Source organism: Dromiciops gliroides, chromosome 2, assembly GCF_019393635.1.
Source record: "Dromiciops gliroides isolate mDroGli1 chromosome 2, mDroGli1.pri, whole genome shotgun sequence".
NCBI lineage: Eukaryota > Metazoa > Chordata > Mammalia > Microbiotheria > Microbiotheriidae > Dromiciops > Dromiciops gliroides.
Window position 1 is genome coordinate 38,044,254 of NC_057862.1, and position 27,181 is coordinate 38,071,434.

Sequence of the window (27,181 nt, forward strand, 5' to 3'; positions counted from 1 at the left end):
AATCCTTGGATTCTAATTTTAACAAAGTCTTTTGGCCTCAGTTGTCACCTGAATAATGCAGTATTGGACTGGCTGACCTCCAAAGTTATTTTTAGATCAAAAATGAGAAGAAAATAATTTTCCATTATTATATGTTTAGAGACATAACTAAACTGTATGACATAAATTAACCAAGGCAATACAAATAACATGTCCCTTTTAAACAGTGGAGAATTGGCTAAAAGAGTCAAAAATTTCACGTATTTAATGGAACCTTCTAAAAGCCCAGAATAATGTAGCTTACTAGGAAGAAATGTTAATTATTACGTGATCAGCTGATCAAGTTATAAACAGTTAGTGAACTTTACTATAATTCTGGCAGTTGGTCATTTGTGTGCCATTAAGTCATAGAGTGTGTCTAGTTTGAAATCAGATCTCTCTTTCTAATACCATATAAAGTATGTTCCTGGTTATCCAGAATCTAAACATTTAGGAAACAACAATAACCAGATTTTTTCCCTTCATCCACCATGTTTAGTTTCAGCATTAAGTTTATTTTATTGTGTTTGAATATTTAAAAAGCTGAAAATGGTTGGTATATGGAGTGTAAAAATAAAAAAAAAATTTGAATCTCTCAATCCAATTAAGGAAACATTGAGTGCCTTTTATGTACAAGGCACTGTGCTAGTTTGAGAGATCCAAAGCTAAATATAGCACAGACCTCTTTTTCTCAAGGAGCTTATACCTTGATCCCCATTACTGATTCTCTACTATTCTTCTAACCTTCAGTGACCTTTCCTCTTCTCAAGATTATTCAATCCATCTATAGTACCTGCTTCCATCCTCATCATCTACCAAACTAATGGTACATTCTCCCAGTTTTGTCAGAGACTTAAGTGCCCAGTTCATTCACTTCATTTTTGCTGTAGTCACTGTAATGACATTGACCACTCTCCACCTCTTGGCTTCTTACTGTTCCCCTTGTTTTCTTTCTGTCCTGTGTGGGATCACCCTCACCTTTTATACACCCAAGCTTAACCACTGAGTCTCACACTTTAATATGTCACTACTTGCTTCTATAGAGTCCTTATCCCTTTTGTTTCTGAGAGTTGGGGAGGGCTAAGAGAAAAACTTGAAGACAAGTGAAGAGAATATTTCAAGAATGATTGGTTGGGCAGCAACATGAAATGCTAGACGTAGACCAAAAAAGTCCACTAGATTTCTTCAGTTATTATAGAATGAGAGGTGGGTTGTTGAGGTAGAAAGAGCCCTGGATTCTGAGTTACTACCTAAATTCTAATCCTGGTGAATCTGAAGATATTTAAAAGCAACAGTTATTATCTTCTGTGCTTGTACAGTATTTTTGTAGGGGAAGAGGGGAGGAAAAGGTTCTCTCTCTTTTGTCTTTTTTCTTTTTCTGCTACTTACCACATCTCTATTCCTAAATAGTCATGATATATAAATAAAGCATAATTTTTTCCAATATAGTCTAATTTGTTATATTTTTGTATAAAGTTTACATCATCTATTTAACAGTTGTAATTTTTTTCTCAATTCATTTCTCCCTCACTAAATTGAATTGCTATTCATTTTGTCGAATATTAAAATATATCTTTTGTATCTGCCTGTCTCCTACAAACAGATCAGAGGAATAATGTTTAATTTCTCTTATGAATTAACAAACAGATCAGAGAAATTACAATATCTTATAATATCTCCTACTAACTGGAAAGATAACATGATATATCTACCTGTCCTACAAAAACAGATCAGACAGAAAAAAACATATCAATTTATTATTTTATTGTCCCAAGAAGAAAGATAAACATGACATGATCATGTGGAAACTTTTCTCCTAAGAGGGAAGCTCAGGGGACTCCCCATTTCTGAGAGTATATATGGTTTTAGTCCAACTGATTACAGGACCATGTCAATTTCAGTAGCATGATACAGAAATTAACCCAGAAACAAAAAGCAGTTTAACAATTTCAGTTATAACAAGTATGGAGGAAATACAGAAGCATCACGATGAGACTACAGGGTTCCAAAAAAGGGTTTGGCAAGGGTGAGGATGCCCAGATGTTACCATAAGATTGGGACTTACTATCCTGAGGGAAAAGAAGTCACTAGGTAGGGTCTTTTATCTGCTAGCCACCTGGTTTCAGTTTGGAGTTCAGTTGAAGGACATTTTGTTCCTCTTAATCCAGGGTTTCATAAAACTCCTTTTGGGTAATAAGGTACTTCCATCAAATCCAGGTGATCCATATGTTCATATTACCAGTTTCCATAAGGTTCTTGGTTCATTTTTCTAATACTCGCACTTATCCATACATTATCTAAGTATTTCGAAAATAGTTTATGGATGAAGAAACCAAAGTTCAGAGAGGTTTAAAAATGACTTGTCAATTAGTGATTGTGGGTTAGTGGCCCTGAAGGCTAAAAAGGCTTCCTACTTATTACTTTGGAAAGAATCATTAAAAATAGGAAATTCTTAATTTTAGAAATAACTCATTGATTTATTAGCAGACTATCCATTGAAACCTTTTAAAATATCCTAAGCTAATGCCACATCCTTAGCTAGCATTAAGAATTGGCTTGTTTCCATCATGACTTCCAACTGTACTTCTTTCTCTCCATGACTCGCCTTTAGATTGCTTGTATTAATGTCCATTTCAGTTTTCAGCTACCCTCTATTTGGATTGCATTCTAATCCTCATATGAGCCGATCTAGGTTGGAGTAATTCTTACTTTTTTTTTCTTTTCCACCTGCTTGATAATACTACTTGAACTCTTCCTCTTGTGTTTCTTTTTGTTCCATTATTATTCCACATATATCCATATTCATAAGCTACTTTGTTCTTTTGAAAAGTGTTTATTGCATTTCTAATATGTGCTAGGAATTGCCTTGAGTAATTTGCATATCTGGATTTTAAAAATCAACTATTATTATTTTGTTACATTACAAATAAAGAATACAAGCCTACCTTGGAGGAAATGTGTATATCTATTATCTTATTTCTCTAGGTCCTTTAGTTGTGACCTTATTCAGTACCTTCTGTAAGTATACAGAATTCAGATTTTAGATAAGAGATGTGTTGTCTGCCCTCACAGAGTTAACATATCTTTGAAGAGGGTATTTCCCTGCAAAGTGCTAATGGAACAAACAAGCCTCTAAATTTTGGAAAGTTTTCTTTTTTCTTCAACATATTAACTGTTTTCTTTTTTTTTTATGTCGAATATTTTCAGTATATCTGATTTTCTGTGTCTTTTTTGTGGCAATTTGGAAATATCTATGTCGAAACTTGGAAGGTTAGGATTAAAATCACTCATGCATAATGCCCTCATTTAATAGATGAGGAAACCAAGGTTTGGAGAGTAAGTGATTTGCTCAAGGTAGATAGTTGATACTATTTCAAGATTTTTATGATAGTCCTATTCATTTTAATGAAATAATTGATAATCCTTACTGTTTGGAAGACTTCTCAAATGAAAACCTGTTGCGTATTATGCTTTATCTATTTAGATGGTTTAAATAAATACCTTTTTTTATTTAAAAATACCATCCATCAAACATAGTCTATCTGGCAGACACATGAAAAAAATTTTTACTACTCTGTTTAGAAAATTCAAAATTCTGCCTTCAGTAATGAGATCTATATTTTGAACTCTCCAGGCTGTCCCTTGAGTTCCTCTCTATCATCATCAGTTTCATCTTCGGCATTTTGAATCTAATATCCCAGAAATATATCATATGCAAGATGTCCAAAACAACTCGGCTCTCTATAAACTGTTCTTGAACTACACTTGATTATTTCTTTCAAAAGCATACCATTTTTCCAATCTTCAGGTTCATAACTTTTTCATCATCCTTTGACTACTTACTTTACCTCACGTTACTATTCATCCAATCAGTTACCAGATCTTGTTGCTTCTACTTCCACAGTACTACTAGCATACTACTCTTTGATCTCTACTCAACCTTAGTTCACCTGTGAGGAGTCCCTCTTTAAACTCAGATGTCACCTTCAAGAATCAAAGAATGAAGGAATAAATGATAAAAATATTTATTAAGCACTTCCTGTGTGCCAGGTATATTGTACTAAATGCTGGGAATGTAAATACAAGAAAACAAGATATTCCCTGTCCATGTTGAGCTTATATAAGTCTTAGTGGAGGAAAACAATACATAAAGAGGGATCTAGAAAGAGTAGGGCTTAAGGGTACATACAAGGGAGCATGGTTTGGGGGTGTGTTGGCTGAGAAATAATATGGAAGTCATAATATGGAAAGGCAAAAAGCTTACATGTTGGCACCCAAGTAGAGTCTGGTTCTAGTGGGAGGGAAATGGAGGATAGATAGATAGATAATTTATTAACCACTTACTATATACTGAGCATTGTACTAAGCACTGGGCATAGAAATATAATACCCTTAGGGTGCTTACAATTTAGTGGTGGAACTGGGAAAGTGCTGAAAAGAGTATGGGCAAAGATGACAAAGTGTAAAGTTCTGGAGAGTCAAGAGTGGAATGGGGAAGAAAGTGATTGTGGGGGGCCTGGACATTTCCTCAAATGGAATGCCCCCTTCCCTTCTCCGCAGAGGTCTTTCTACTTAGCTGCTTAGTGTTTGTTTGTTTTTTTCCTCTTTATAGTTTGGATATTCTTATAGTCACACTTGCTTCCCATTAGAAAGTACATTTCTTCTGAGTAGGAATTGCTTATTTGTATTTGCTCAGTAGGTGCTTAGTGAAACCGTGGTGATTGAAGACCTAATTCTTTTCCTTTGTATGAAATTCAAACTATAGACTTGGATCCTGGCTATTGTAATATCAGGATTAGTGAATATGTAGAAAAGGAAGCTGTTGTGATCACAGAGCCAGTCTGGCTTCATTAGGAATAGGTCACAAAAGATAAATCTTACCTCCTTTTTGTGATAGGCTTACAAAACTGGTACTTTAGAGGAACTACACAACATAGTGTTTACCTAGATTTTAACAAAGCACTTGGTGTAATATTTTGTGGGGGTTTTTTGTTTTGTTTTGGTGAGATGGAAGAATGTTAACTAAATGATGGTATAATGAGATTCAGAAGTGGTTGGACTCCAAATGGTCATTAATAGTTCTTTGTCAGCTTAGAAGAAAGTCTCTAGTAGTGTTCCCTGTACTATTTAAGCAATTTGACCCACTGTCTTGAGTGAAGGCATGTGTTGCCTACTGCATAAAGCTGGAAAGGATACCTCGAAAGCTCTCTCACACTGGGTAAAAGTCAGAACAGCTTGTCTTGAACTTTGAACTCAGTGAAATGGGGCAAAATTTAATCTAGCGCAATGTTAAATCACTAAATTGGGTTAAAAAATGTACTTTATCAATACAGTAGTTCACATTTGTATATCATTTAAGTTTGTAGAGTGCCTCATATACATTATTGTATTTCATTTGATCCTCAACACCCACCCACTCTGTAAGCTGGATGCAGCTATTATCTCATTTTTACTTAACAGTATTTTGGGTTTTCCTATTACATGAAAGATAGTTTTCAACATTCATTTTTATAAGAGTTTCAAACCCTCTGCACCCTCCAAGGACAGTCTGTGCTATCTCCATTGTATAGGAGACAGGGGCTGGCATAGTTTTAGTAAAACTTTCCAAAGTCCAGTTCTACAACCATCATGCTGTGCTTTTCCTTTAATTGGATCAGAAATGCCTATCTTCCCAGTGTATCTTAGACATTTGGTGATTTAAGTGAACTGCAAGCTCAATGTGTCAGTGGCCTGATAGGGAAGTCAGGAAAGCAAATGCCAGAGGAAAGAGGTGTGTGTAGTCCCTTTGTGTGCCTTTTTCTCCTTTGAAGAACACAACTAGAGTTTTATATTTAATGTTGGGCACCACTTTTCAGGAAGGACATTCATAAATTACTCTGAGTATCCATGGAGGATGATTAATTGTTAAAGAGCTTCAAGTTAATGCCATAGGAGGGTGGGTTGAAAGAACTAGAATGGTTTGATCCACTTCCGAGGAGATTTAGAAGGGATGTGATAGCTGTATTGGATGGGCTAGCATAGAAAGATTACCCTGGTTGTATTTGACTCCATAGTATGAAACAAAGAGGTATGTGTGAAGGCAGCAGAAATGCACATTTAGACCAGTTTTTCCCTAAAACTGGTCTTGACAATTAGTGATCTCAAGTGTAGATTCTCTAGAAGATCTGCTGAGGTTTCTTGTGGAGGAAGTAGGTTTCCTTTACTTGGCTCTTTAAGAAAAGACTCAAAGAAAATTTATTGGGCATGTAAGGAAGATAATTTTCAAATGCAAGTTGAACTAGAGGGCTGCTAGGGTCTTTTCCACTCTGAAAAGGTGTGATCCTGTGACAATTTTAGGAGGTTCATAGACCTTCTTTACAATTCTATAAAATATTTTTAAAGTATTTCTTGAAAACCATAAGAGTGCTATGAAATGAGAAATCCCGCCTGCCATTATGGTTATTGTCAGTCAAACTGTAAATATGGTTGTGCTTCAGCAAATGGCGTGTAGCCTTTGACAATTGTGAGAAAAAAATTTCATCCAGCTCCTTGTCTATGGAAACTTGCATTATGTTTTTTCTACACCTACACCAAGTCCTGTCTAGTGCTTTTGTGTCATGGTATGATTTTTACTCTATACAGTTAGTCCTCATTATTCAGATTCCATATTTGGGAATTGGCCTACTCACTAAAATTTATACTCACAGCACTTTTGTGGTTATTTGAGGACATGTGTAGAACAGCAAAAAAATTGAGTCCCTATGTTTATGATCCTAGTTGAGGTCAAAGAAGGTGATGCTCCGCCTTCTTGTTTTACCTCTAATACCATAAACAAATGCCCTTTTCATCCCCTATTTGTTGCCATGTTTTTCCCATTTTTGTGCTTTTTGTTTCTGATTTCACTCTTCAAAATGACTCCCAAGTGTAGTGCTGAAGTGTGGTCTAGTGTTCCTAAGTACAAGAAGGCTGTGGTGTGAGAAAAAAACATGCTAAATAAGCTTCCTTCAGGCATGAGTTATAATGCTGTTGACTGTGAGTTCAGTGTATATGAATCAACATTATGATACAACCAGGAAAAAGGAAGAGGAAACAAACTGATACCTACATGAGGCTACTCGAGAAACTGCTAAAGTAAATGTGATCAATGGCTTGTAGGAACCTAACCCTGTATTTCCCCTAGGAGCACTGGCTCAGTGTTCCTAATTCAGTGTTCACAGAGACTTCTTATAACATAACTGCAGTGAATGATGAGAATTGACTGTATTTGTTAGATTTCCCATAGTATTTTCTTTAAATTATATGTATTTACATTGTCTGATTATGTAGAAATTTAGCATTGTTGTTGTTTAGTTGATCTGCTATCACATAAAGCAAAGGATATAGTCTTTATTTCTTAAATAGTGACTGAGAATATTAGGGTTGAAAAGCTGAACTAGGTAGAAATATTTCAAGAACACGACACAGGTTTTTTTAGCTACTTTCTTATCTCCAATGTTTTTTGGTTTTGTTCTAAATTTTTAAATGCTTCAATCCATATTCAGACACCATTAGTTCTCTCTGTATATGGACTGCATTTTTCATAAGACCTTCAGAGTTGTCTTGAATCATTACATTGCAGAAAATAGCCAAGTCATTCACAGTCGATCATCTTGCAGTATTGCTTTTATTTTGTATACAGTACATTTCACATTGCATCAGCTCGTATAGGTCTTTCTGGGGTTTTCTGATAGCATCCTGCTCGTAGTAAACAACATTTATATAGTACTTTAAAGAGAGATTTCCTTACAATAAACCCACGAGGTTGATTCTTGCAACAACACTAATAGATAATATTTATATAGTACCTTACACCTGATGAAGAATTTTCTTCACAATAGCCCAGCAAAGTAACATGTATTTATCATCAGTCCCCATCTTCATCAATTGATCCTCCTCATCAGTCAATCCTCATCAATCAATTCTTCATCCAATCATCATCTACCAGTCATCGTCATCGTCGTCTCACGTTACTCTTGACTCTGCTTCAAAATTCTTTTCACAATTACTGTTTCCCTCCATCCTATTCCCTCCCCCATGACATTTACTCTATTTTCTAACTTCTTTCACCCTATTCTTCCTCAAGTGTTTTGTTTCTGATTGCCCTCTCTCCCAGTCTGCCCTCCCTCCTTATCCCCTTCCCCTCCTACTTTTCTGCAGGATTAGATAAATTACTCCATCCAATTGAGTGTGTATGTTATTCCTTCTTTGAGCTAATTCTGATGAGATTAAGGTCTTTGATCCAATTCTGATGAGTGTAAGGCTCATTCACAGCCCTGCTCCTCCCCCATCTCTCCCCCCACTCCATAAACCCTTTCTTGCTTATTTCATGTGAGATTTCACCCCATTCTACCTCTCCCCCAGTGCAATCTCCCCTTCAATTTTACCCTAAAGATGTCATCATGGGGCAGCTAGGTGACACAGTGAACAAAGCACCCACCCTGGACCCAGGAGGACCCAAACCCAAATTTAGCCTCAGATACAAGACCCTCACCCACTGCTCGACCCTGGGCATGCCACCCAACCCCGACCACCCCACAAAAAAAAGAAAAGAAAAAGAGATAAACCAAAAAAAAAAAATGCTTTACAGATATCATCCCTTCATAATCAATTCCCCTTGTTCCCTCTCTAAATTTATTCCTGTCATCTGCCCTAATACTGAGAAAGTTCTTATGAGTTAGATATATCATCTTCCCATGTAGGAAAGTAAACAGTTTAACAGCCCTCTTGATATCTTTTTCCTGTTTAGCTTTTTATGCTTCTCTAGGGTCTTGTATTTGAAAGCCAAATTTTCTATTCACTTCAGGTCTTTTCATCACAAATACCTGAAAGTCATCTTTTTCATTAAAGTCCCATTTTTCCCCCTGAAAGATTATACTCAGTTTTGCTGGGTAGGTGATTCTTGGTTGTAATCCCAATTCTTTTGCACTCTGGAATACCATTTCATTCCCTCCGATCCTTTAATGTAGAAGCTGATAGATATTGTGCTATCCTGACAGTACTTGGATTTGTTTCTTTCTGGCTGCTTGCAATATTTTCTCCTTGACCTGGGAGCTCTGGAATTTGGCTATAATATTCCTGGAAGTTTTCCTTTTGGGATCTCTTTTAGGTGGTGATCAGTGGATTCTTTAAATTTCTATCTTACCTTCTGTTTCTAGAAAGCAGGGCAATTTTCCCTGACAATCTCTTGGAAGATGAAGTCTAAGCTCTTTCCTTGATCATGGTTTTCAGGTAGACCAATAATTTTCAAATTATCTCTCCTGGACCTATTTTCCAGGTCAGCTGTTTTCCCAAGAAAATATTTCACAGTCTCCTTTATTTTTTATTCATTTGGGTTAGCTTTATTGTGTCTTGGTTTCTCATAAAGTCATTAGCTTCTATTTGTTCTATCCTAATTCTTAGGCAATTATTTTATTCAGAGAGCTTTTCCATTTGGCTTTACAAGCTATTGACTTTTTCTCATGACTTTCCTCCATCGCCCTCATTTCTCTTTCCATGTTTTCCTATACCTCTCTAACTTTATCTTCAGAGTCCTTTTTGAGCGCCTCTGTGGCCTGAGACCAGTTCATATTTTTCTTGGAAGCTTTGGATGTAGAAGATATTGCTGTCCTCTCATGAGGGTGTACCTTGATCTTCCTTGTCACTAAAGAAACTTTGTATGGTCCTCACCTTTCTCTGTCTGCTCATCTTGCCCACCTATTTCTTGACTTTTAACTTCTTAAGTGGGGCGCTCCTTCCAGGCTGCACTGTCCCAGGCTTCAGGGGTCCCAGGTGGTGTGATTTAAGGAGGGGCAGGTTCTTCACTCACCTGGCCTGTGCTCTGGTCTGTAAATACATCTAGGCCTAATTGTTCTTCAACCAGAAAACAAAATGTTTGTTTCACTGGGTTAGTGGCTCCAGTGAGCCTGGTCCACTGCCACTCAAGGTTGCTTCCTGGTTCCCAGTTAGGATAAAACAACTAAGTTCCACCTCAGTGCCAGCAGAGACCCTTGTAATTTCCCCCCTGCCAACCGCTCAGCCCTCTACCAGATCGTGAGTTTAGTTCGAGAAGAAGCTGGCGCTGCAGCTGATTCAGAGGCAGGCTTTGAAGGTCTCTTTCTCTGGCACAGCCTGCCTGGGGCTGAATCCGTGTTGGGGAGACCTCGGGGTTGGGTTCCACTCCTGCCCCAGCATAGCAGACCCCTCCTGCCAAACTTCTAAGCTGTCTTTGGCTGGAAAATAATCTCATCCCATCCTTTTGTGGGTTCTGTTACTCCCGGTTTTGTCTTATGTCCTTTTCTTAGTATCAGTATCAGATTCTGAGAGTTTGATACCCATCAATTAGTCTTTCAGAGAATTGTATGAAGGGATAATTAAAAATTTTATAATCATTTAACCTCAGAATTGGAAGAGATCTCATTAGAACACCAATTCTCAACCTAGAAATTCCCCTCAACAGCATTTTTAATAAATGTTTTCCATTCCCACTATGATGGGAGACTCCTGTAATCCCTCTTCCATATGATAGCCTCTCAGATTTTCAAAGACAGTTATCAACTTTACTCTCTCTCTCTCTCTCTCTCTCTCTCTCTCTCTCTCTCTCTCTCTCTCTCTCTCTCTTTTTTTTGGTGAGGCAATTGGGGTTAAGTGACTTGCCCAGAGTCACACAGCCAGTAAGTGTTAAGTGTCTGAGGCAGGATTTGAACTCAGGTCCTCCTGAGTCCAGGGCCGGTGCTCTATCCACTGCGCCACTTAGCTGTCCCTCAACTTTACTCTCAAAGTCTTCTCCAGTCTAAACATCTCTAGTTTCTTGCAATGGCCTATGGATAGTGTGGTTTTGAATCTCCTGATCATCTTTTTCCCCCTCCAAATATGGGGTCATAAGATTTAGTGTTGGAAGAAGAGGCCCTCGAAGTAATGGAGTCCAACCATTTTGGTCCATTTTATAAGTGAGGAAACATGACCAGGTCTAGAAAGGTGTCTCCATCCTTTAAGTAGGTAGTAATGGACAGAGCTAAATTTCAGACCCAGCTCGCTCACACGCTCTCTCGCTTTCCCCTCCCTCCCTCTCTCTCTCGCTCTCTGACTTGTCACACAGCTAGTAAGGGTCAAATTGTCCAGTGTTTTGAGGCCGAATTTGAACTCAGAATCCAGCGTCAGTGCTTTATCTACTGTGCTACCTAGTTGCCCCCTAGTTTATGTTTTAATATTCTATGTGTGGTCTGACCCAAGCAGCATACAGTGGTAGTAGTAATTTCTCTCCTATTCACTTTCACTGCTCTTAGAAATCTAGCTCATATCCTTTTGTTTTTGTGGGGGTTTTTTTGCGGGGCAGTGGGGGTTAAGTGACTTGCCCAAGGTCACATAGCTAGTAAGTGTCAAGTGTCTGAGGCCGGATTTGAACTCAGGAACTCCTGAATCCAGGGTTGGTGCTTTATCCACTGCACCACCTAGCCGCCCCTAGCTCATATCCTTTTAGCTTTTTTTTTTTTTTTTTTTTTGGAGGGTGCGGCTCCCACACCACACTGAAGATTTCATTAAGTTTGTACCATAACCTCATTTCTATTGAGTATTGTCTAACCATGCTTCCCCCTACCTTACCATTCTGTGCTTTTGCAAGTTTATTTTTTTGAAGCCACATATAAGACTTTACCTTTATTATAAGAATATAAATTTGGAGTCTGAAGAACCCTCAAAAGACTTCTTGTCAGCCATTTTATAGATGAAGAAATAGACCAAGAGAAGGGGAGTTTTTCATCACCTTAAATTCCATCTGTCATTCAGTATCTTAGCTTTCTTTTCATCCTTGTTATGTCTGGATTTTTTTTTTATCTGTGAATTTTTAAAAAGCATTACATTTATGCCTTCATATCATTGGTCATAAATGGGTGTGAATAGGGCTGATGCTGAACCTTGGGACATTGTACTAAAGACATTGCTTAGGATCGACATTGCTGCTTGGGTCTAATTATTTAGGTAATTTAAGCTAACCTTATTGTACTATCATTCATCCCACAAATCCATCTTGTTTATAAAGGCATATCTAGTTATTGAATTAATAGTATTAACTATTATCAGCTAATCTGGTCTGCTGAAAATTTGACTGGGGTTACTGACCAAAGATAGTATTCATTCATTCTCATTCTCTCTCTCACATACCCGCACACATATGCACACCACATGCATGCATATATTATGCATGTTTGTGTATCACAAAATTTAAGATTTGGATGAGATTTGGGGCACCATCTGGTGCAGCCTATAACTGAAAGGAGTTCCAGCTTCTGCTTGAAGACCTCTAAGGAAGAACAGCCTACCACTACTTAAGGGAGCCAATACCACTGTTATACAGCTCTGATGTTGAGAAGCTTTTCCTGCCATGAAACCTAAACTGACCTTTCTATAACTTTGACCCATCGTTCCCCATTTTGCTTCTGAGGGTGACTTTGGAACAAGTCTAATCCTTTCTCTATAGGCAAGCCCTTCAAACACTTGGTCATGGGTATCTTGTCACCAAGTCTCGCTGGGGCTCCCGCCATCTTTTTCTCTCTCCATACATTCATATATAGTTACTGTCTGGATAGATAACATATATGGGGAGCTGATAATCATAGAGTGAGGAAAACAAAATTTTCTTTCTTGCCTCAATTTGGAATCTTTGGTGTATTCTTCCAAAGATGTATGTTGCAAGCCATCTACCATTTTCCCATGTATCAAATTCTCAACCATGTCCCTTAGTAAATTCTCACTGTAAGATCTGCTTATAATACTAGTCCTTATTCTTGTTTTAGTGATTTATTGATGCTCTGTCTTTATTGTTGCTCCGTGACAGATCCATCTTCCTTCCAGTCACGTATGTCCATTATATCTTTTATACTGTATCACATATGCAAATCAAGTCATGTGAAGGCATGTGCCCTGTGCTGCTTTGGGGTGGGGTGCAAATTAGTGACAAAGTATGTGGAATTTTTTAGTTATGATTTCAGGACATGATTCCCTCCTTGTTTTCTTCTTGCCTTACCTATGTGACTCCACCTTCTCTGTCTCTTTTGCTGAATCCTCATCCATAGCACATCCTCTAATCATAGGTTTCTCTCAGGATTCTGTCCTTGGTCATCTCATAGATTTAATTATCATCTTTTTGCTGATGATCCCCAAATCCACCTTTCCTTTCCTATTATCTCTGCTGACCTCCAGTCCTGGCATTTTCAGCTGCTTTTCAGACATCTTGAACTAGATGTCCAGTAGACTTCTTAAAACTGAACATGTCTGGGTGGGGGGGTACCTCATTAGCTTTCCCCCTAACACCTTCTCCCCGAACCCCTCCCCCTGCCTACCTTCTCTCTTACTGTAGAGGGCAACACCATCTTCTCAGTTCCTTAAGCTCAACACAGGAGCCGCCCTGGACTCCTCACTATGTCTCACTCCTGGCCCCCCATCCAAGCTGTTGCCACAGCCTACCAGATTTACCAGACCTTTCCAAGTCCTCATCACCTCACACCCTGATTTCCATAAATAGCTCTGAGGTCTAGGCTTTTAAAGTCCCAACTAAAATCCCACCTTCTACATTTCCTGACCCTTCTTAATTTCAGTGCTTTCCCTCTTATAATTTTTTCCTATTAATCCGGTATGTAGCTTGATTTGTGTATATATTTGTTTGCATGTTGTCCCCTTTATTAGATTGTGAGCTCCTTTGAGGGCAGGGACTATCTTTTTTTGTTTGTTTTTGGGGTGTGTGTGTGTGGGAGAGTGCAATTAGGGTTAAGTGACTTGCCCAGGGTCACATAGCTAGTGTCAAGTGTCTGAAGTTGGATTTGAACTCCGGTCCTCCTGATTCCAGGGCCAGTGCTTTATCCACTGTGCCACCTAGTTGCCCCCAGGCAGGGACTATCTTTTGCCTATTTTTGCATCCCTTAGCACAGTGCTTGGCATCTAATAGATATTTAATGCAAGTATCTTGAATGAATGGGTAATCCTTCCAATTTTTTCACTTTGGCCTTCTGTTTTTTTTTTTTTTTCTTCTCCCTAGACAGTCTGGCCCCTTGTCAAGGATTTTAACAGTCTTTTTACCCCCCTGGACAATTTATTTATTTATTTATTTTTGCGGGGCAATGACGGTTAAGCGACTTGCCCAGGGTCACACAGCTAGTAAGTGTCAAGTGTCTGAGGCCAAATTTGAACTCAGGTCCTCCAGAATCCAGGGCCAGTGCTTTATCCACTGTGCCATCTAGCTGCCCCCTACCCCTGGACAATTTAACCGAATCTACCTTGCCCTTTTCCTGGGTGATTCTGCCCATCTGCACCTTAGGCTTCATGACTGCCAGGTTGTTGGTAAAGAAAATCAACATGTCCTGATTGGATCTACTACCACCATGTTAATGTGTGTTTTAGCATTTAGCTATCTTAAAGTATACCTAGGGCCTTTATATGAAAGAGGAATTAATTACTTATGCTAAATATTTGACCCCAAAGGGCAGGTATGTGGAAGCTGTAGGGAAATAGATAATATACCTAATGTGGGGAGGGCCTTCCTAATGACTAGAGGTACCCAAAATTGGAAGGGATTGTCTTTGATTGAGACAAGATGGGCTCTTCCTTCATTGGGTTTTTGTGAGGAGAAGATGAAAAGTTGTGTTGTCTACTTGGTAGGTGGGGCATTTTTCCTCAGGTACAAGTTGGCCTCTGAGATTCCTTTTAACCTTGAGTTCTTCACTTACTAATAATCCCATCTATCCTCTTTTCCCAGTGCTGTCATATTAGGTCAGAACCTTATTACCTCTATTTGTAATTTATTAATATTATATTAATCATGATATGCAAACTAAATCTGTTGTTTGCAGAAGTGGGTCTTCTAAATTACAATACAATGCTCATTTGACTTCCTAAACTATCATTATAATACCCACCAAACTTGTTTTTCTACCTCTGGTCTCTCTTCCAAACCAATCTGTCCTGTACAACTCTGATTCTGTCATTTTCCTTATATAACACCTACTCTTCTGCCTTTTCACCCTTGATCCAAACCAACACTTAACTGTGCTAATGAACACAGTTTTTTCATCTCCCTTTACTGAATGACAATTTCTTTATTAACTTTTGTATTTCCCTTAGCAACCCAGTAAATAATTGTTGAATCATAAAAGGTCATTTACAAAGTAACATGAAAACATGATGAGTTTTCCTTACTTCGTTTTTAGTCACCTACAAAAGCAGTGTATAATGCTAGACATTGGAATCATCCAGAATCAGAGGAACTCCCAGCCCCACCAGTATTGAAAACTCAGAGTGTCGCAGTAAGTAGTCTGTATTTCTTAATCTTTGTGTTCATCTTAAATAGTGGCATGGTTGCCATGACTGTTGTATGAAAAATAAAAGAGAAGTCAAATTTTAAAAGAAATTTAGAAAGCTATGGCATAATTCATTGAAGTCTGGAAAATGTAGATGTAATCACAGGAAGCATTTAAGAATTAATGAGTACTTTTTATCTTGATTTAGTACCATCTTTTAAGTTTCTAATGAATTAACCATTCATTTGAATTTATTGTTTGTGTTTACATTTAACCCCCATTATCATTGATTCCATTGATTTCCTCAGACTTTGTGGGAATATTGGATATGGGTATTATGTAAAAGCCCTGGAGATACTAAGTGCCTCTCCAAGTTGAACGGCTTTTATTTGTAACACCATGAGTAGTTATTGAAGACAAAGCTTTTCAGATATGAAATTTGATTCTATTACAGCATTGAGAATTAAATAATTTACATTTTGAGGCATTTTTTTCTACTTACTGGAGTTTTCTGTTAATTTTGGGGTAATACTGTCTTCTAAATGGTAAATTATGCTTCCTACATCTCAGTAATAGTGACCTAATTACAAACTTTAACAAGTTGAGACTTTCTATTTGCAAAGGACTATGTTAATATTATTTTGCTTGGAAAAAATAGTACATATGTTCCCTATCCAAAAATTAATATTTCTATGTGTACAGCAAAATTCCAGCTATTCAGAACTCTTGGAAAATATGCATTTTTCTTCATAGTTGCCATTTCTGGCTGAGGGGGTTTTTTGTGTGTTTTTTTTTTTTAATAGGCTTTATCTTTTCCCCTTCCTCTCAGCTTTTACTTCTTGATACCGTTGATATGTCTTTCTGTAGGAATGCCTTTTTATCCCTTCTAATTTGCTACTTCTAATCTGTTACGGGCATGGAAACCAAATAACCTAAATCATTAAAATTCTGTGTAATATAAGACTAAGTAGGTGCTGAGTCTGAGGGCCGTTCATTAGTAAAGTGCATGAGCTTTACTTAGTGCATGGACTTTATAACATCTGTTTTAGCTGCTCAGAGGCCTTTTTTGCTTCCTGTTTCTCTGCTGTGTTCCAGATGGGTGAGATTGCCGGATAACTTAAGTTCCGGATAAGTGTGGTGTTACTCTATATGTATGTACATGCTTAGAACAGCTAATTTAATACCTTTTTATTAATAGGTGAGGCTTTCTTCAAAGGAGGCAATTCAGAGAGATGATGGAGTTTTTAAGGCTCCTGCACCACCACCCAAAGTAATAAAAACTGTGACGATACCTACTCAACCCTACCAAGAAATAGTAACTGCATTGAAATGTAGGAAAGAAGACAAAGAAGTAAGCAGATGTGTATAATTTTATTTTAGATGAGGGATTTTTGGATATAGATTTTCATTGGCCTTATTTTTATCACAAATACTGATTTGGTACCCTGAATAGAAGCAATCTCATGAAGCATGTAACAAAAATAAACTTGTCCTTTATCCTTCAGTATTTTATAAAATATTTGTTTTCTGCTTTTGAAGTATATTATAAACCAATTTATATAAAGAATTCTCAAAGTAATATATTATGCAAAAAAATTTGAGTCTAGTGTTTGGATTGTTATAAAATTCCTCTTTTCATAGTTGCAAAAGAGACCAACATCACTGAATCATTTTCTTCCAGTTATACACTGTTGTTCAGCATGTGAAGCACTTCAATGATGTAGTGGAATTTGGTGAAAATCAGGAGTTCACTGATGATATTGAGTATTTGTTAAGTGGCTTAAAGAGCACACAGCCTCTAAACACACGTTGCCTTAGGTAAGATTTTTATTTTCATGTTACTAGTTTATGCGTATAATTTAGGTGACAAGTATTCTATAAAAAAGCCTTTTTTTCTTCCCCCCTCAAAGTACTTTAATAGAACTGTATAGATTAGGGATAATGATTAGTTTTAGAGCTACAGGCTTTTGACCAGTTAGTTTTTTAAGGGTAAGGTTAAGGTAAGATAAATGTATGCTTTCAGTTTGTCTCTGCAACTAATTAAGTATGCTCTGATGATAAGCCTGTTAAATTGATGAGTCAAGAGATAACCCTTCAAATTCTGTCTCTAATAGTAATTAAATGTGGAACTATGAGCAAATAATTTAACCTGAGCCTCAATTTCTTCATCTATAAAATAGGAATGATACCTAGTTTACATGAAAATAAAGTGAGATGATGTATAGAAAGTGCTTTGTCATCCTTAAAGTGTTACATAAATGTCAGCTATAATCAGACATAAATTTTCAGAGCAGAACTAATTAATTTGATTTGATATAGCTTAAAAGTAAAAAAGGATCAACGAGGGGGCAGCTAGGTAGGTAAAGCACTGGCCTTGGATTCAGGAGGACCTGAGTTCAAATCCGGCATCAGACACTTGACACTTACTAGCTGTGTGACCCTGGGCAAGTCACTTAACCCTCATTGCCCCTTAAAAAAAAAGGATCAATGAATATTGCAATTTATAGTCAAATGATTCCTCTCGAATTAGGTAGACTTCTTCACTATGGTGCTAAAAAGTAGAGAATATATATAATCTTCTGTATTGGAATGTTGTTCAAATAGCATAATGATCAACATTTTGAAATTTAAAACCTTTTCAGTAATTTAAAACAGTTCCATAAAGGGGATTGTTGGTCAGGTTCTACTTATTTGACTAGATGACTAGAGATTTTGTGGTTTTTATATTCTCCTACCTTGGCAGTTTTACCTCTAACTCACTAGTGGTAGAGACTAAAAAGCAGCCCAGTGGTCTTTGTAACCCCACCGTTCTATCACAGCATTGGTTCTGGGGTCCAACTGGAAACATGCAAAGAGTACAACTCACTAAGTCCTGGAACTGCCGAGGAAAGGAAACCAGCATTATTTAAGGGCTTAGTTTGACTTTTGGGCAAAGTCAGGGATATTGCCACTTGAGAAACTTTTGCATGATTGATACAAGGCCAGGGTTGGACTAGGAAAGCTATAGCTAGTACTAGAATCAAATCTACTGAATCTTTTTTGTTTCTGTACTTAGCCTATCCCATTAAGCAAATCACTGGTATCTGCCTGGCATTGACAGTGGTGAAATACTCATTACAATATTCAGCTTCACCCATATGTGGAACAAATGTCTACCAATTAATTTCCACCTTAAATTCATAAGTTTAGGGAATAGCTAAAGCAAATTGTAATCATCCTGTCTCATCAAACACTTTATTATTAGTTGTATTTTCTTTCACCCAGATACAAGTTTATTTATTTATCTATCTATCTATCTATCTATCTATCTATCTATCTATCTATCTATCTATCTATCTATCTATCTATTTATTTATTTAGTTTTGGTGAGGCAATTGGGGTTAAGTGACTTGCCCAGGGTCACACAGCTAGTAAGTGTTAAGTGTCTGAGGCCGGATTTGAACTCAGGTACTCCTGAATCCAGGGCCGGTGCTTTACCACTGTGCCATCTAGCTGCCTCTCCAAGTTTATTTTAAACTTAACATAGCAATGTGAATTAGAAATGATGTAGTGTGCACATAGTAAGTGCTTAATACATGATTTATCTAGTGTGAAGAGGTCATGCTGCCTCTTATCTCCTCCCCCTCCTCTCCCAATAAAAATGCAGCTTCTTGATATACATTTTGGACAGGAATAATAAGTTGAGAAAGTTATAAAGCCCATTCTTTTTAGGACTTCCCTTCCTATGGGCGAAATACCAGATCTTAATTTACCTGATTTCCCTAGTTTTCCCAGCCTGTGCAGAAACAAAAACTCTACCCCTCAATTCAGTTGAGACATAAGGTTTAAAGAAATTATGCCCCCCCCCCAAAAAAAGGGAAGAAATTATCCTAATTACAAGTGATACATAGTGCCTATAACACAGAATGTTGGGTTTGTAATTATGAAGACCTAAGCAAGTTATTTAACCTTTCTAAGAAAATTATAGGTCTTTCAACTGATTTAATCATAAGGAAAGGTAGCTTATAGGTACCAAGATACATGAGCATAATGCTATTCATTAATTTGGCACTGTTCTGTTTCACTTAATTTAGTTATGATTGGTAGAACCATTGCTTGGCTTTAGTGACTTTATTGCCCACTGTTAGTGTATATCAAAAAAGGATTTGGCTAGGAGAATGTGTTCGTATCGGACCCATTAGACAGTGAGTAAAGTGAGGTGATCCCATCTTTTTGTAGTTACATTAAAGAAAGTTCAGTTCAGTAAGCAGTTATAGTATGCTGTTTCCTATGCTAAGAAACCATCCCTGTCCATAAGTAACTTCTGATATAATGGGGGTAGAGAGGGAGAGGCTCTAAACAACAAATAGACTAGTTTTACTGTACACTGTTAAGTATAGTACAGGGGAAAAAAAACAACTAAAAAGATAGGATTTAATTAGTCTTGGAAAGGAATCTCTTGAGAGTAGAATGGAGCATCTGAAATATATTTGGTGCTCATTCATTATGGTGGTGCAGTGAAAAAACATTCCTGGCTTTGAAATAAGAGGTCCTGGGTCAAGTTCCTGCTTTGCAAATTTTTTTTGTGTGTGGCCTTTGGCAAGTTACTTAAGCCTCCATCCTCAGTAAAATGAAGGTATTAGACTAGATAACTTTTGGGGTTTGTTACAGCTCTAAATTTGTGAAAGTAAGAGAAAAGGGGCAGCTAGGTGGCGCAATGGATAAAGCACTGGCCCTGGATTCAGGAGGACCTGAGTTCAAAGCCAGCCTCAGGTACTTGACACTTACTAGCTGTGTGACCCTGGGCAAGTCACTTAACCCTCATTGCCCTGCAAAAAAAAAAAAGGGAAGAAAGTAAGAGAAAAGTTGAGGTCAAGATTTTAAGGGTAGATATTCACAGATTGGAAAGAGGATGTCTGCAAGAGGGAAAGCATAAAAGTGGAATGTCATTAAAACCAAGAATTGTGGGATGAGGTTATATTTATCACCGTATGTCACTTTACAAATTTGTTGTCATCCTAAAATAACAGTATTGAATCTTAGCCCATGTACAGCCCAAAGGAATATATGTTTTTCCTATGTTTGTATATATGTATTATCCATTGCAGCAATTTACACGTAGCATGCACCCAATAAATAATATTTTATAAAGATGTTTCAATTTGTGCTTTCAAAACAGGTTTTTTTGTTTTAATTTTTACTAAGTCAAAAGTTAATACTGTTTATTAAACATGACTTATTTTTTTACAGTGTTATTAGCTTGGCGACTAAATGCGCCATGCCCGGTTTCCGAATGCACCTGAGAGCACATGGGATGGTAGCCATGGTTTTTAAAACACTGGATGATTCACAACACCACCAGGTATTTTAACTTTCTAGGCTCTGACATCTTTAAGGTTTTGTTTGTTAAAACATTCACTTTAAAATTTTTGGTTCCAAATTCTCCCCCTTTGTAAGACCTCATAGAAACATTTATTTCTTGGAATTATATTGATTATAAATACTGAGCTTGATATTTCTAGAAGATTTCACTTACGTTTTAAAAATATATTTTAGTGAAAATGTTTTCTGACCTGAGTATATTTTCCTTTTTTTGTTTGTTTGTTTTCCTAAGCTGTATTTAATAGTTAATGCTTAATTCTGTAAGACCTAAATTTCTCATGATTGGTAAGATTTATTGAGAAATCCCTATCTCCTAGTACAATTAGATGCTAGTGTCATGAGAGATATTAGACTGGAAAAATAGTCCTAGTGAGTGAATGTAGCCCATATGCCTTTTATGTGTCTAGCTATTGGGGAAAAGAAAATTGCTAAATGCAAATAGGAAATGGGAGGTGCATTGATCAGGCCTAGACAAAGGTATACATATAGACAATAATGGAATTTTCTTGGCTTCCCTTCTATATGCTAATATTATATATGAAGCCTACTGGCCTAGTGTTTCATTGTGATGTAAAGTTGTGTTAACCATGTTAGAATTTTCTACTTAATTTGGTTTTTAACTAGAGAACCCTTTTTGTTGTTACCATTTTTCTAGAATATACTGGTATGCTTTACTATCATAGTAATAATTTAGTAGGAGCTAATTAAACCTATGGTTGACTTAGAATCTTTGAAGTGTATCGCAGTTATTACCCTATCATTTTTGCTATAAGGTGCTTGAGCTACAAAAAATAAGACCATATATTGGCCCTCGGATATAACTTGGGTCATTTTTGTAATAAGCCCCTTGCCTAAAACGGTAGAATAGATTTAAAAAAAAAAATTATGGGTTGAGTTTTAGTTGTATTGTCTTGCACAGTCTGAGATGGTTACTTTGTTCAAGCATCTATATTAAGTACTTTTGAAAATTTGATTAAAGGCCAAAACAATTCAGACAAGGTCAAGAGATCATGAAGCATAAATAACTGCTATATTCATAAGACGAAGTTAGGTGATAGAGGATAAGGCATAGGGAGTGGTTAGAGGGACAGGCTTGAAATCAGAAACTTGAGCTTAAAAATCTCACTTGCTTTAGCTTTGTGGCAGTATTCAAGTCATATAACCTGATCTGTAAACACTGTGAAGTTTTGTTTTGTTTTTTCTTTTCTTAGTTCATTCATTTCAGTTGTTTTAGGACATGGTGGCAGACTCAAAACAACATGTTAACATTATGTTCTATTGTATTTTTACTTGTTTTGTTAAGTATTTCCCACTCACATTTTAATCTGATTAGAGCCTACTCTAGAGCTGGGCTATTCACTCTGGTGTGTTGGAAATGCTAGATTTAGAGCTTGGAAGATCTAAGTTCAGGTCTTCTATCCTTTCACTGGTTGCCTAGAGGACCTCAGGAAAATCAATCATTTCATCTCTCTAACCCTCATTTTTCTCATCTGTAAAATAGGGGTGTTAATACTTGGAACTATCTCCTATAAAACATTAATTATGTTGAGCCATTAAGTCTAACTGATGTATAGAAAGGGCAAGGGGAACAGTAAAGGTAAACTTAGATGTAAGATAGATGCTATATTTTAGAGGCTAAGATTTTTAAAAGGAGCAGTGCTGATAGATGAAAAGAATTTTGGATTTGGAATCAGAGGTCAGTTTATGGCTTCTAGGGCAAGTCACTTCTCCTTGAGCCTCAGTTTCGAAGAATGAGGTGGTTGAATCTTTGTAGTCCATCCCAGTTCTATATTCTCTGACCTAAGTAGTCTAGGAGGAAATCATGTTAGTTAGTAGAGAATAACTTTTAGTGAGGGGCTGGCAGGTGGCTTTATTCCAAATTATTGCTGTAAGTGCATACTAAAAGCTGTATTATAAAAATTGACTGTTAGCAATTGATAAATTTCAATTGAGTAACAATTGTTTATAATTTCTTGGCCAGTGATGAATTCTTTTGGCAATGAGACCTAGTAAATCTAATGTCAAAGAGGAGCTATTGTTTTCAAGGGTGAAGGAAATGCTCACACCAGTGAAAATAATTTAAATATTTTTCACATTCTGTATTAGTTATTTCAGGTGAATTTTTTTCTCTTGAGATGCAATATCCCATGCTAGATAGAAGGGGACTGATCTTGGAATCAGGAAAGAGAAGTCACTTAACCTTAATGCCCCACCAGACACTTCCATAAGATTATTAGTTGCAGATGAATTGCTAGTATTTTCTGTCAGTATATGATACTTGAGATTAAGAATGTTGGTTGGAAATAGATAATATCTCAAATATAGAATTTGATTGTTAATGTGTAGGGTAAGTGAGTGAATCTATTAGCCTTAGTGAAGATCTCCTTCTGAAACTGTGATGTTTAAAATCTAAATTGTGGTTGCCTTAAATCAGAAGCTTTAGCACCAGTCTAGCCTAGAGTTCCAGCCTGGTTGGGTTCTTCCTAAAGTCCTCCTCCACGAGCCTGCTTTGATCAGGAACACACTAGCAAGCTGTTTTGTGGAAGTTTTTTATAGCTCTGGAACAGAGGCGGTCCTTACACACTGCTTCAAGGTGATTGGTTGGCATCATCCAAATCCATTGGCTTTGAAGGTGTTCTCAAGTTGAGTTCATAGTCTAGTTTCTGAGAACAATACCTTCTTAAGGGATAGCCAGGTGTGATTACAATCCAATTAACTTGAAGTAGGCTTAATCAGCAGTCAATCACTCTCACTTGATTCAATCAAGCTAGATTAATCTCCAGGTGAGTCTTTGAGTATCTGCTGAATTCCATTATTTCATCACAAAACCATAAACCTGCAACTGTCCTCATTGGACAAAGTTTCTTGACTTCCCTATATTGATGAAATCACACATCTAAGCCGGAACAAAAAAGAATTTTTGTTTTATACAAATTGTTAAAACTTTCTTTATTTTTTTTTTCTTTTTTCTTTTTTTTTTGGTGAGGCAATTGGAGTTAAGTGACTTGCCCAGGGTCACACAGCTAGTAAGTGTTAAGTGTCTGGGGCCGAATTTGAACTTAGGTACTCCTGACTCCAGGGCCTGTGCTCTATCCACTGCGCCACCTAGCTGCCCCTAGTGGAATGTGAAAGTTCTGGCAAGGTTGAAGACAAGAAATTATTTAGAAATTTGCAAAGCCTAATATGTTCTCTCATATGACACATCTTTTCAAGCTTATTTAACTTACTTATGTATCTCCACTTTTTGTGCTCCTCGCTACCAACAACAATAACAACAAAAGTTAATACTTAAGCCAATTGAGGCCTCTAAAGTTAATTGCTTTACAGTGGAGTCATTTGGATGGATTGATTGTAAGAACTTAAACTGTTTCAAGATTGGTTAAGATTTGAAAATAGTTAATGGTGCTTACACTATCTAGCTTTCACTGACCTGTTTCTGTGTTTCATTATACATATTTGTGTGTGTGTGAGTGAGAGAGTGAGTGTGTGTGTGTGCGTGTGTGTGTGGTGTTTTGCATGTGTATATATAACCATTTTGTAGTCTAAACTATTTATCATCAGACGACTACCTTGAACTTTGTTTTAAATTATTGATGCAATAATGTCCTATTGCTGTCAATATATGGCACTTGAAGGGGCAGCTAGGTGGCGCAATGGATAAAACACTGGCCCTGGATTCAGGAAGACCTGAGTTCAAATGTGGCCCCAGACACTTGACACTTACTAGCTGTGTGACCTTGGGCAAGTCACTTAACCCTCATTGCACACACACCCCCCCCCCCCCCCCCCAAATAAAGAAGAAGAAGAAGAAGAAGATGATAATATATGGCACTTAAGCTTAAGAATGGTGGTTGGGAATAGGTAATATCTCAAATGTAGAATTTGATTGTTAATGCATAGGGTAAGTGGATCCATTAGCCTTAGTGAAGTTCTCCTTCTCAAACCGTAAAACATGTTTGTCAGAATGTGCTGGGTATATAAGATCAGTTGACTTTTAAAATTCTTTACCTTAGTAAAATCATAAATCTGATCTGTTTAAATGAAATCCAAACATGTTTATTTCCACCAGTCAATAAGTCAGTGCCTCTTATGTGCCAGTTACTGTGCTCAGCACCAGAGATACATATAGAATAAATGGAATAGGCACAAAGATGGCAGAGGTGACAGTGTGAGGAACAGAAAGAAAGAAGGCAGATGTGGCTGAATTCCAGAATGTGAGAGGGAGGCTAATGTGCTGTGAGTCTGGAAAGTTTGTGAAGAACTTTAAAATTAAATGGGTGCGGGGCGGCTAGGTGGCGAAGTGGATAGAGCACCGGCCCTGGAGTCAGAGTACCTGAGTTCAAATCTAGCCTCAGACACTTAACACTTACTAGCTGTGTGACCCTGGGCAAGTCACTTAACCCCAATTGCCTCGCTTAAAAAAAAAAATTAAATGGGTGCTTGTCTTTTAACTTAGAGGCCTAGGAAGCTAATGGAGTTGGTTATGTACGGGAGGGACATACTCCTCAATGTTACAGATCTGCTCTTTTTTTTGATGAGGCAATTGGGGTTAAGTGACTTCCCTAGGATCACACAGCTAGTAAGTGTTTAAGTGTTAAGTGTCTGAGGCCAGATTTGAACTCAGGTCCTTCTGACTCCAGGGCCAGTGCTCTATCCACTGCGCCACCTAGCAGCCCCTCAGATCTGCTCTTAAAGGAAAATTATTTTGACTAGAAGATAGAGAGACTTGAGGCAGTAATGAAACTAATTAAGAAATAGTTGCAATAAATCTATGCAGGAGGTAATGAGGGCCTGAGCTAAAGTGAGAATTGTGAGAATAAAGAGTAAGGGGTAGGATGAGAGAGATGTGAAGGTGAAACACTAAGGATTTTCAACTGATTGGATATAAGTTGATGAAAGGTGAAGAGTCAAGGTTAATGCCTAGATTATGAACCTAGGAGACTGGAAGAATGGTTGTTCTATTGACAAAAGTAGAGAAGTATGCAAGAGGGACAAGTTCAAGCCTATACAAGACATGTTTGGATTTGAGGGAGAAGATAGTAAAGAGTTAGGTGGTGCTTAGCTTGAGAACCTGTGTGACTTGGAGCATTGTGACACCCCGAACACTAATAGTGAAGTTTGGAAAAGGGGGAAGTGGGGTGGGGGTGGGGGGCTGGAGAACAACAAGGAATCTACTTTTGGACATAGTAAATTTCAGATATCTATAGAATATCTAGTTTGAGATGTTCATACACAGATATGAGAGACTGGAGGTCAATAAACAGGTTAAGGCTAGATAAATCGATCTTAGAATGATCTGGATAAAGATGATAACTGAATTCATGGGTGCTGATGACATCACTAAGCAAAATAGCATATGGAGAGAAGAGGGCCTAAGACAGAGCCTTGGGAGAAACCTCAGTGAAGATCCAGCAAAAGAAACAAAGTCGAAGAGAATCAGGATTATGTTGTTAGAGGGTGTCAAAGACTACAGAGGGTTCAAGAAGGCCTCAAGTCTCTCCCCTCTCCAGTCCATCCTCCATGAAGCTGCTCAAGAAATCTCCCTAAAGTGCAAGTCAGACCATCACCCTGCTACTCAGTAAACTCTAGTTTGCTCCCTATCACTTGTGGGATCAAATATAAAATCTGGGCATTCAAAGTCTTTCCTAACCACTACTACCTCAGTCTTTTTACTATTTACACACCCCCAGTCCCACCCCTATGGATTCTGCTGTCCACCTACACTGGCCTCCTTCTGGGTCTTCCAGTCCCATCTCCCAACTCTGGGCATATATGCCAGTCATGCTTTCCCTTTTCATCTCTGCCTCTTGGCTTCCCTAGATTCCTTCCAATCCCAAATAAAGTCTTGCCTTTTACTGGAAGCCTTACTTCTCCTTAATTCTAGTGCCTTCTCTCTTGATTTACCCTGTATATAGTATTTTTGTACATATTTGTTTGCATGTTGTGCTTCCACCATTAGTCTGTGAGCTTTTGGAGAGCAGAGATCCTCTTTTGCCTTTGTATCCTCAGTGATTTGCACAGTCCCCTGGCACAAAGTAAGCACTAATCAATATTTATTGATTGACTGAATTTGGCAATTTAAGAAATCATTGGTAACTGGAGAGAACAGTTTGTCTTATGATGAGCACAGAAGCCAAACTGCAGAAGGTTTAGAAGCCAGTGAGAGATAAAGAATTGGAGGTATAGATTGTAGGTAGTTTTCTCAAGGTGTTTAACCATACATACAAAGGAGGGAAAACATGGGACAGCAGCTGGAAGAGAATTAATGGATCAAGTGAGGGATATATTTTGTTTTAAGGATGGGGTGGGGTAGACAGTGTTTATAGGCAGCAAAGAAACAGCCAACAAACAGGAAGAAATTAAAGATTATTTAGTGGGGATGATAGAAGGGATGTTAGTGTATTATAGGGATTTACCTTGGTAAGGAGGACCACCTCTTCATTTAAGACTATTTTGGAAGAAGTTTACATAGGTGATGTAAGATGAGGAAGTAACTCTTGGCAAAGTACTCCACTCCACCC

At 37.5% G+C, this 27,181-nt stretch overlaps 1 protein-coding gene across 3 annotated transcripts in view; it reads left to right on the plus strand.

Annotated features, from left to right (window-relative positions):
- Positions 1 to 27,181, plus strand: part of WAPL (WAPL cohesin release factor) — a 117,914-nt gene that overhangs the window by 58,458 nt on the left and 32,275 nt on the right. For all 3 annotated transcript variants that reach the window (XM_043983809.1, XM_043983810.1, XM_043983811.1), the window contains 4 exons: positions 15,210 to 15,305; positions 16,498 to 16,650; positions 16,981 to 17,117; positions 20,529 to 20,640. In XM_043983809.1, the coding sequence (XP_043839744.1) occupies positions 15,210 to 15,305; positions 16,498 to 16,650; positions 16,981 to 17,117; positions 20,529 to 20,640 (498 nt within the window). The remainder of the gene's footprint in view (positions 1 to 15,209; positions 15,306 to 16,497; positions 16,651 to 16,980; positions 17,118 to 20,528; positions 20,641 to 27,181) is intronic.